This window comes from Elephas maximus, chromosome 3 (assembly GCF_024166365.1).
Source record: "Elephas maximus indicus isolate mEleMax1 chromosome 3, mEleMax1 primary haplotype, whole genome shotgun sequence".
Classification (NCBI taxonomy): domain Eukaryota; kingdom Metazoa; phylum Chordata; class Mammalia; order Proboscidea; family Elephantidae; genus Elephas; species Elephas maximus.
The window spans coordinates 187,229,606-187,241,268 of record NC_064821.1 but is presented as its reverse complement, the minus strand read 5'-3'; the positions used below and the strand labels follow the sequence as shown (position 1 = coordinate 187,241,268).

The following is an 11,663-nucleotide window of genomic DNA, read 5'->3' as shown; positions in this document are numbered from 1 at the left end:
AGTGCTTTCTGATGCCCCATTCCTTAAAGATGTAAGAAATGAAACTGCTGGAATCATAAATGTCCTCTTTGGGAAACTACCCCATAATCTGTGCAGTTAATGCACCAACTTTGTAAATGGACATTAGGATGTTAAACAGTGGCACACAGACAAATACGTGCACACACACTGGCACCCCCAAAAGGGTAGAGATTGTATAATCCAATTAATTAAGGAAACACGAGGTTTTGTAAAGTTAAATAGCTTTCTTTATGGCAAGACTTTTTTGAGCCTTTATTATGTGATCACAGATGTGAATCTTCATGAATAATGAATTACATTCATTACTAATGCATTGTTTTCCAACATATTTGAACATGGAATGCTCTTCATGCTAAATTTTGTGAAACAGCTCTTCTAAGGAACAGGGTTTGGGAGATTCTGGTCTAACCTTGGGTTCTAATAATAGTGAGCTATATTATTTAGATCAACTGTCTTATGAAAAACAACTGAAATGACTAATAAAAATTCCTTGACAGGTAGGTGATATATAGATAAATAGGTAAGATAGAAGAGATAGATATTGTCAGGCAAAAACTAAAGAGAAAATAGAAATTAGCAGAGTGAGGAGGTTGCTTTTGCCCTAAGGCTAAAATGACCTTTCCTTCTGGTAGCCTTTGCTTGGTGAGGAGGACAGAAATTGGAACCTAGACCCACTCCCATAGGGTAGGGAGTAATAGGAGACATTCCACAGTTAGCTGGATTCACCCTCAGGGTAAACCCAGAGTAAACCAGCTACACTAACTTACCACCATGTTTACATTTTTGAGTGGCCCAGACACCCTTCACCCATGAGCTTTGTTTAAGATGGTCCTAGGATGGGAAAGGAGCCCTGGCTGCTCAGTGGTTAAGAGCACAGGTTGCTAACCAAAATCTTGGCAGTTCAAATCTACCAGCCACTCCTGGGAAACCCTATAATCCATTGCCGTTGAGTCGATTCTAACTCATAGAGACGCTATAGGACAGAGTAGAAGAGCCCCATAGTGTTTCTAAGGGATTTTAACTGCCAACCTTTTGGTTAGCAGCAGTAGGACATAACCACTACGCCACCAGTGTTTCCCATGGGGCAGTTCTACTCTGTCCTATAGGATTGCTATGAGTTGGAATCAACTCAAAGGCATCTGGTTTCGTTTTTGGTTTTTTAGGATAGGAGAGTCCCTGGTCTTATGGCAGAAGCAAATACAATTCACCTCTGGAGGAAAGCACTTGCATCTTAGTTTTCCAGTTCTCTCAGCAAACACATTTTCAGGTCAGTAACCCCTCACTGGTCCCTCCTTGGCTGAGATGCTCCTCATCTCTGGCCTAAACTTTCATAACATCTTTTCTTAGTTTGCCTGGCCCTAGCCTCCCCATTCAGGATAAGCTAAGTGTCTTTTCTTTGTGTTCCCATAATGCTTTATTTACTGTATTTATCATTTTGTTGTTGTTGTTTAACAGGCTGGTTCAATCAGAAGACTCTGATCTCTTCTAAGGCAGAGATGATGCCTTCTTTATCTTGGTGCTCCCAGCACTTAGCACTGTTCTCCCCACCCAGCACTGAGCACAGGTGTGTTCTCAATAAGTGTTTATTAGATGAATGAACAGACCTTTACTGAGGGTGTAGGAACGGAAAGAGGAGAGTTCCTTGGTTTAACCCCAAGCAACAGACCCCCAGTCAATAAACCATGGAGATGATGAAAGGTAGGCTCTTAGGGGAAAAGGGAAGGAGGTTTGTCTTGAAAGGAACATTCTACTTCTGAAGGCCTTTTTCAATTTGAATAAAGTGATATGAGAATTAAAGGGAATGAGAAAAAGAGGACACAGAGAATGAAGACACCCAAGAGGGTAATAGCTGTCAAAAAAACAAGAATGGAATCTGTGTACCGAACACCTGTTTTGGGTCCTTCGCCACCATATATTAGTTGTATCATCTCGATAAAGTCACTTAACCTCTCTGAATGTCAGTTTCCCATCTGTTACGTTAGAGCAATAATGATATTCATATTTCCATTGTTAGTCATATGACTGTTTTATTAAATGAGATAATGGATGTGCAATTGCAATGTAATTCTACAACGCAATTTTTAGTTATTATTACTAGTAGTATTTAAAAGGGAGAGCTGGAGAGCAAAGGAAGTACAGAATGGAGAGAAGATGAAGACTAAAGACTGTCTCTTTGATAGGAATCGACAACGGCACTGGATGTGGGGCTTTGATGGGAAGCAGATTACCCGGTGCCCTTTCTCTATGGGAATTCAAGTTCTAGAACTTGAATCTAGAATCCATACTGGTTAAGAACCAAGGCTTCTAGGTAAGGTTGGGCTCAAATCAGAGGTGACATTATCATGGCTTTGGCAGCTTATTTAACCTTGACGGGGCTCATTAGCCTCAGCTATAAAATGAGGATAAAAACTGGGTTTACTTCTGAAGTCATGGTGAGAATTAAGTGAGATTCATTCTTCCAGGAAATATTTATTAACTATTTGTTACGTGACAGACATTATCCTTGACACTACAGATATAGCAGTTAATCAGATGGACAAGGCCCTTGCCTTTAGTATGTTTTCACTCTAGTGGGGAAGACAAAGCAATGTGCAAATAAATACGTAACATAGTATTAGATAGTGAAAAGTTCTAGGGAGAAAAATCAAGCAAGACAAGGTAAGAAGTGAGGACAGGGCACTGTCTGAGTCAGGGTGGCTGGAGATGTGGCATATGGAGAGCTTAGCACTGTAGCAGACTCGGTGAATAGTACATAGTATTTGTTGTTGTTGTTAGGTGCTACTGAGCTGGTTCCAGCTCATAGCGACCCCATGTACAACAGAACGAAACATTGCCGGGTCGTGCATCATCCTCTCAATTGCTATTATGCTTGAGCTCATTGTTGCAGCCACTCTGTCAATCCATTTTGTTGAGGGTCTTTCTCTTTTTTGCTGGCCCTCTACTTTACCTAGCATGATGTTCTTCTCCAGGGAGCTGGTCCTTCTTCATAACATGTCCAAAATATGTGTGATGAAGCCTCACCATCCTCGCTTCTAAGGAGCATTCTGGGTGTATTTCTTCCAAGACAAATTTGTTCACCTTGTTCGTTAGTAGAATTTTTTCCGTCAGAGAAGTCCATAGAAGCCAAGCCTACAAGTATTTTCTGGGATTATCTGGGAAACCAGACTGGATTCAAACAACAGAGGAAATTCCCATAGGATAGACATAAGAAAAGGTCCCTGGGTGGCACAGAGGGTTTGTGTTCAGCTACTAATCAAAAGGTTAGTGGCTCCATGGAAAAAAACTTCTGGTCATCTTTTTCTGAAAAGATAACAGACAAGAAAACCTTGTGGAGCAGTTCTACTCTGTGACACATTGATTTGCCGTGAGTTGGAATCGATTCCACAGCAATGCGTTTGGATTTTTTTTTTATTATTATTGGACACGTAAATGGGAAAGATTCATTCCTTTATTTAACAAGAATGTATTGAGTAACACCCGGTGCTAGGATCAGGGGACATGAAAGCTAATTGGATCTAGTTCCCAGCTCTATGGACCACCAAGTCTAATAGGTTGAGATGGACAGGTCTCCTGGCAGAACATTCGTGTGAGTGGAGCACGAGGGCTGGCCACGAGGATCTCAGAGAATACTAATCACTGCCTGCCTTTCTCAGACCTTTGGTGCTACACATTCTATTCTTCCCCTCCCCCCCCCGCCCGTCACCCAACACACACTTGTCTCATGAGCAGATTTGCTAATCAGGCCATTAGCAACCTGTCAACTGGGTGGAGATGCTTACACCAATGACAAGGAATGGCATCTGGTTATGACATTTTCCCTAGCCAACATGTCTGAGGACCTAATCTGGATTCCCCCTCCCTGTCAAGCACTGACTCTAGAGAGAAGCTGTTCTCTGGGTACCCACTCTCTGGACCTGTTAAGGGATACCTTTTCATCAAACCTCTACACCATTTCCATTTTCTTGGAAAAATACTACACTGAGGAAGATTCAAAGAATTGGAAGCACAGACTGTAAGAGCTACTAAAGGCTCTTAGTGATTGTCTCACCCAACTTCCTCATTTCACAGAGGAGGAATCTGAGGCCCAAGAACTGAAGTGGCTTATTCAAGGTTACAAAACAATTTTGAGACAGAGCTGGAATAAGAGCAGATGTGGGAGCATCTGGGAGACAATAGGTATTTGTGATGTCAGGTTGTATATTTCCATAATTTTACCCATATGAAAATCTTCTCTTTTACTGTCGAAATATAAACTTTTAAACTATGAGAACCCCTTAATATATTTATCTGGCATGACTATCACTCTCTTACTCTCTAAGTTGTCTTTCATACTTACTGTTGTAGTCCTTCCAGCCAGAGACAGGAGATAGTTTTTTTTTTTTTTTAATATGTAACAGGCATAGTTTAGACAGCTTCCTGAGGCACCATCCCTGAGTGGAAAGATCATTTAACTTATCTGAAGTCATAGGGCCAATAAATGGATCTGTCTGACTGAAGTCCAGATTTTTCCACAACATCAGCCATTGCTCACTTATACCTGCCAGGTAGTTCAGATCAGTCATCGCATTGCTCAGGTAAGAGAAACGTCACATGCAAAGTGACTAACACAGTGCCTAGCACATAGTAGGTCTCCACAAATACCAAGTCCCTCTGCCTTTCCCCTTAGATGTCAAGCTTCAATAGATTCAGTGATTTTCTTATGATTACTTAACAATACTGGGTGTACATTCATACACAATATACGTATAACATGTGTAAGATAAAAACACTTAGATAGGGACACCTATATTTTTATTAATCTTGGAAAAGAGACCATTTGTATATATTAGCCTTGCTTGTCAGTAATTTTGGCAGAGGCATTTTACTGAAAAACAAACCACTGTAAAAACTCTCCTGTACAGGGGAGGTGGGTTGCAATCCCCTCAGTAGGCTTTCCTAATCCAAAAAAATCCTGAGAAAACAGACTCATACTAGATCGTAAGATAACAGCCCTCCGGTCTCTCCAAGGAAACTCTTCCCAATTTCCCAGGGATTCAGTTCCATGATCTGGGTTTGCCATTTCTCTAAATAGTTCATAGTGACATTTCAATAAATGTTATGGGGGGACCCGAGGTCAGGGAACGTGGGTTATTTTATATACGAAATATACGTGAAGATTTTTTAAACTATAAAAACCAGGATACAGCAGAAATTTGGATTAGGCCAAAGATGTTTTGAAACTGAATACTGTGAAGTACGCGCTTCTAATCTATTAGATCCAGAAATAACTAGGGAATCAGCATCATGCCAGTGTAGGGATCCCTGTACTGGGGCACAAAGATCACCTAATGGTGGTACTTGAAGAGACCTTACTGATACTATGGGCTGACCTGCCATTTTCCAAAAGTGCAAAGTAGACTCAGAGAGGAGGAGATGGCAGGGCTAGGGAAGAACCAGATAAATGAATGCAGTTGTTGTTATCTGCCCTTGACTGTGCCCAATCATAGAGACCTCATGCACAACCAGATCAGATCCTTGTGATCCATAGGGTTTTTATTGGCTTTTAAAAATTTTTTTCAGATGTAGATCGCTAGGTCTTTCTTCCTCTTCCATCTTAGTCTGGAAGGTCCACTGAAACCTGTTCAGCATCATAACAACATGCAATGAGTGGTGCCTGTGCTTAACGTGCATTAGTCAGGAATTGAACTCAGGTCTCCCACATGGAAGGCAAGAATGCTACCAACGAACCATCATTACCTTCATAACCAATGCTGTTGTTGTTATCTGCTGTTTCCTAGGCAATTATTTTAGATCATCCATTATATGCTCTAAAAATATTAATTTCTTTCTGCAGAGGGGAATAAAATTTAAAAGGTATAAATCATACAGTATCGCCTGCCTTCTTGAAACTTTGTGAGAGTTCCCATTGGCTCCTTGACTATCAATACCATCCTTATCATGGCCGACCAAACTCTCCTGCCCCTTCTCCCTAATCTCTTGCCCTTACACTTGTCAGGCTCCCTCATCCCTCAGAGCTCTGGAACAGGCTTGTGTCTCTGCCTGAAAAAGTCTTCCTTCCTCGATATATAATTAACTCCTACTTAACCTTGAACTCAAGCAGCACTTTCTCAAGGAGGTCCTTTCCAACCTCCTGGACGAGGTAAATTTTCCACATTACAGACCTCCTTTATACCTCTGGTCATAGGTGTCTCTTCACATTCATTTTTCAGATGATTTGACTGTTCACTCACCTTCTCTGCTAAAAGCTATAAAACAGGAAAGATGGTGCCTGGAAGAAAAATAGATGCAAAATAACTTTATAAGATAAATGAATGAAAATCAGACATAGAAGTTGCTAGTAGAGCTTGCAGATTGGATCAGGAGGAGTTCTCAAGTCCTGGTCCCAACCAATCAGTCCCCTGAAGCCTGCAGAAGAGGAAGGTCTATCCTCCCAGGTGTTGGAGGGTCTTTGTGAAGTGTCCGTGGGTGCTCACTTTGGATGCTTTGTAAGCCTACATCCCTTCAGCTGCTGCTGCTTGTTTGACCTCGTCTTTCCTACATATCCACCAAACACACACATGGCTCTGCCAAAGGTTTTGGGGTTAATGGGAGACATGCTTGGTTTTCTCCATCTCACCCCTCCAAACTCAGTCCCCTACTTCATGGGGATCAGGGGCTTTGATTTGTTTTCAAATAATATTAAGTTCCTGGGATCTAAGTGGTAGTTTTATGGGTGTGTTCATTGAGTGACATACAATTCGGTGTTGTGTATTTTGTTGTGAATTGTAATTCAATGCAAACATGAAACGTTAGAAAAGCCCTTAGTAGCAATTCATATAATAATCAGACAGACAGAGACAGAGAGACACAGGAATCAAAATGTGTATCAAAAAGGCAATAAGGAAATGATTATATGAAGCATGAACTAGCCACACTATGGAAATTTTAGAAAACAAAACAGCATTAAAAAAAAAAAAGGCAAGATATTACATGCTCTCACCAAAATTTATATTTAATATTAACTTATTATATGAAAAAGTTTGTCATAGACCAATGCACACTGTGATATTATTGTAATAAAAAGAGAACAGTCACTGTTTTCTCCCTGTCTTTCTTCCCACTCACACTCCCTTCTAAAGAGAATTATGTTTTTGCCTTTTAAGCTTTATAATCCCTTCCTTTCCCTTATATAAGCTCATTAGAATGGGCTAGAAAGAGAGAACACCTGAAGTAAAGAAGAGAGATTTTCATCCCTGGGGCAATTGTCCAAGAACCAAGAATTCCAGGATTGGGTAAATATAGAGAAAAATGAAAAAGGAGCCAGAGAGACTGTATTTTCATAACGAGGACCAGACATAGATTGGGTAGGGGAGGAAAGAGGAGAGGGTATGGGGAAAAAGAAGTAAAAACCACAATGCTGCATGTTATAGAGTGTTTGGGAGTTTAGTGAGAGAGTCCTGAGCAGCTATTGGATATAGGAGAATTGAGGAAGAGAGAAAAAGGGATTTTGAGGAGAATGTTATGAGTTATCAAGTTGATTCTTTGCTCTCTCTCACTCTATAAACCCACTGTCATCGAGTTGATTCCGACTCATAGCGACCCTATAAGACAGAGTAGAACTGCCCCATAGAGTTTCCAAGGAGTGACTGGAGGTTTTGAACTGCTGACGCTTTGGTAAGCAGTCCTAGCACTTAACCACTACATCATCAGGGTTTCCTTTCTCTCTCTCTATATATATATATTTCAGTGCTGTACCAGCCTTTTTGGATGCCGTTCTCTGCAAAGACTAGATTACAGGGGATTCAGGAATCTTCAGGAGTGACTTAAATCTATGTGGTTTATGTATAAGCAACATCTACACAAAGTCTGTTGTCGTCGTGTGCTGTCAAGTCGATTCCAACTCATAGTAACCCTGTAGGAAAAAGTAGAACTGCTCCTTAGTATTCCCTAGGCAGTGGTTAAGTGACCAGCTGCTAGCCAAAAGGTGACAATTTGAATCCATCAGCTGCTCTGCGGGAGAAAGATGTGGCAGTCTGCTTCCGTAAATATTATAGCCCTGGAAACCCTATGGGGCAGTACTACTCTGTCTCAGAGGGTCACTATAAGTCAGAGTGCACTAGACAGCACGCCTTGAACAAAGTCTAGATGGATGCAGTTCAAACTAAGCATGTATGAACTCTCTGGAGAAATGTATGAAATTGGAAGTTGAAGGGTTATCAAAATTTTTACAGAGCTTTTGCTATTTACATGATTTGAAACAATTAATGTATGTTTTAAGAAGGATTACATGCTCATGTTAATTACAGAATAGGGAGCACAATGGCCTCCTTCAATGCAATTGCCACTTAGTGGTAGAAGAAGAAAAGGTGGTCCTGGGCAAGTCTGCCCCAGTGGTGGGTGTCCATTTGCTGGGCTGCAAATTTACGGAGCTTGGATGGAGGAATGGAGTATGATTTAGAAAGACATGGGCATTGCAGATGTTCAAAGATGCTGTAGTAGCCCAGATGACTCTCTGCTGATGTCCCAGGATAAGTCAACAGGAATTTCTTAAAAACCAATACAATATTCATAGTATTGCTCATGCATTCATTCAGCAAGCATATTGGGTGTCTCCTATGCACCAAGACTTGTGGGGTTACGTTGAGCAGTAGATTTCCCTCTACCTATCTTACAGTGTATTTGTTTACACCGTCTAGTTATAAAAATTCACCCCAAACCCTCCAGTGGAGTGAGGCAGTGGAAAGGAAAGGTGACTGGCCTTGGGATCAGATGTTTTTCCCACCAGATTGGTCTTCCTCTTGGAGACCTCTCACTTACTACTCTTGCTGCTCTCTCTAAGGCCAACATGAGGAATATCTCCCCACTTCAGAAGAGACTTAGCCTCTTCTCTCAGGCCTCTACCCTATGGCCTCAACAGGGCAAGCTCATCAGATGGTAAAACCCCTAGTCTCTAAAGCCGAACATGGGTTCCACCCCCTCATACAGCAGCAAGGGCATCATCTGTTGATGCTCCTGAACAGAGCTGATTTCACAGTCCCTTTAACACCCAGGAAGATGAACTCCGAGTTTACACACAGCAACTTTGCTACCAAGAGAGCCTCATTATGGACAAACCATCACCTTAGGCTGATCAGAGGGTGGGAAAGGGGCAGCCCTCAAGCCCCAAATCTCTGACCTCAGATACTGCTAAGTACATAGGGAAGTTAATTCACAGCATTCTAGAAGACATGGGGATCCCAGGCTGGGATTTCACCAGCTCTGTCTGCTTGCTCAAATCCATGCAGACCTTTCTTCTTGTTGAGAAGCAAGACTAAGAGAGGGAGGCAAATTCTGGTAGAGAAGCATAAGCATGGGCCAAAGAAACAGACCAGGTGTCCCTGTGAATTGCATTCAGAGTTTTATTCTTGCCATAGTTTGAGATTGTGCTAACTCTGGCAGGCTGCCTTGATAAAGAAAGAAGCAAAGAAAGCACAGAGGGGAAGCAAGGAATGAGATTCCATGTTACTAGGCATGACGGGATGGGGGGGAGGAGTCAGCAGTTGGTGAATGTTCCAGAACGGATATCTGGGGACAGCAGGGTTGGGCAGTGGAGAGTGAATTCTGGAGTGGGGCTAGTCTTCTGTGTTTAACAGCAGCAGTCGTCGTCCTCAAGGTCACAGCATGCAGGTCCTCGGGAACTCATGGGGATAATTCCCAAACAGCAGCACCCACAGTCACAGCATGGGTCAGGGTTACAGCCCTGGGATCCTGAGCTGTGCACTCTGCTGCTTGCAGGAGCCTGCACGTAGTAGGTCTGGCAAGGAGAAGGGCACTGGACATAATATGTCTGGGTCTGGCAGGGAGTTGGACATTTCACATAGGTCGTCTGACAGGGAACGGGGCATTTCACACAGGTCGTCTGGCACGGAACTGGGCATTTCACACAGGTCATCTGGCACGGAACTGGGCATTTCACACAGGTCGTCTGGCACGGAACTGGGCATTTCACACAGGTCGTCTGGCATGGAACTGGGCATTTCACATAGGTCGTCTGGCATGGAGCTGGGCATTTCACATAGGTTGTTTGGCACGGAGCTGGGCATTTCACATACGTTGTCTGGCATGGAGGTGGGCATTTCACATAGCTTTGAGTCTGGCATGGAGTTGGACATTTCACATACGTTGTCTGGCATGGAGGTGGGCATTTCACATAGCTTTGAGTCTGGCATGGAGTTGGGCATTTCACACACGTCGTCTTGCATGGAGCAGGGCATTTCACATAGGTCTGAGTCTGGCATGGGTCAGGACACACCACACTAACAGCTTTAGTCTCACATGGAGCTGCACATTTCACAGACGTGCATTTTGTGCTTTGCACTGACCCCACTTTCAAACCTTTCACACAGGTGGGAGGAAAATATTGCTGCTCCTGTTGGTCGCACATCTTTGTGAGGTTTTGTAAAATCTGGAAAGAAAGGTTTCATCAGAAGGCTGAAACTAGGAAAGTTTCCACAGAAACCTGTAGCACTCCCTTTGGGTAAAGTGTGGTTTCTAAGCAGTGGTCTTTTTGAGAAGGTCACAGGAACCTAGAGGCTATACACCTGTCACTTAGGATGGACTCAGAGTCAGAGATTCTAGGCTTGGCTCTGTGTCTTTACCTGGCTGTGTGACGTTGGACAAGTCTCCTCTCATCCCTGGGCCTCAGTTTCCACAATGGAAAATGAAGAGTATCAAACAGTGATGTCTGTGTTTCTGCCCAATTCCCTGAGCCTCCTCTCTTCTTCTTACTCCCAAATCTGTGTTAGGAATTATCCATGGGAAATTGTTGTTCCCTAGCTGATTTCCCCTTGCCACAGATTCACTCAAGAGCAGTATTCCTCCTTCCTCCTGCCCAGCCACAGAGTACCCAGTGAAGGCAAATTTATGTCTATAGAGTTGTGAGCCAACACCAGTTTCAAGGACATGAGCCCAGGAGAGGACTGCACACCTGTACTCAGAGAGCAAGCAGATCTAGTTCTCTGAAAAATCCTTTACACACAGGACTAATAGCTCAGCGAGCCTCTTTCTCTCCTCTCTGTGCTTCCTACCAGCTACTGCCATCAGACTCCCTCACTAAATGCCCTAAGTGCCTCATCCTGGGGCACACTTTCTTCTACAGTTTTCTGCCTGAGCTTCATCACGGTTCTGTTTTTTGCCGTATCCCCATCACGAACATAGGACTTACCCTCTCTGCTGCCAGGAGCGAGACTGGAGAAGCCAATGACATGAGGAAAGGGAGAACTTTTATAGCGCCACAATGAGGCAATTTGATGACATCCAAATGAAGCACCAGGGATCACAAGGGCGAAGACTGGCATTACATTGGCAAAATTCCTCCCCTGTATGCCTGGCCCTTCAGTCAGAGGAAGGGCATGTCACTGCTTGATATGGAGTTTTCCCAAACACGAGAAAAATGATTCTTGTTGCCTTCTTCAGGAAAGTAATCAATCTTCTTTTCCTAAAAATTATGATTTATACCTATGTGATCTGTCTCAAATGAGGCTATTTCTAGGTCACTTGGGTCTTCAAGAACTTATCCAAGAAGTTGCCAGATTCTCAATTTTCATACACTGTGATGAAAGCTATACTGCTTCTTTCCAGTCTAAGCTCAATGTTCTTTCTGAGGATATCTATGATGGCACCTG

The 11,663-nt window shown here is 42.8% G+C and overlaps 1 protein-coding gene across 1 annotated transcript; it reads right to left on the bottom strand.

The window, feature by feature from the left end:
• Window positions 1-9,625: 9,625 nt before the first annotated feature.
• Window positions 9,626-10,423, bottom strand: LOC126071443 (skin-specific protein 32-like). Its single transcript, XM_049875640.1, has one exon. The coding sequence runs from the start codon at window positions 10,421-10,423 to the stop codon at window positions 9,626-9,628; it is 798 nt and encodes a 265-aa protein (XP_049731597.1).
• Between the last annotated feature and the right edge of the window lie 1,240 nt (window positions 10,424-11,663).

What these genes read in the sequence shown, in the direction of transcription:
- LOC126071443 (XM_049875640.1), bottom strand. Translation starts at nt 10,423, where the DNA reads ATGTGCGACCAACAGGAGCAGCAATATTTTCCTCCCACCTGTGTGAAA.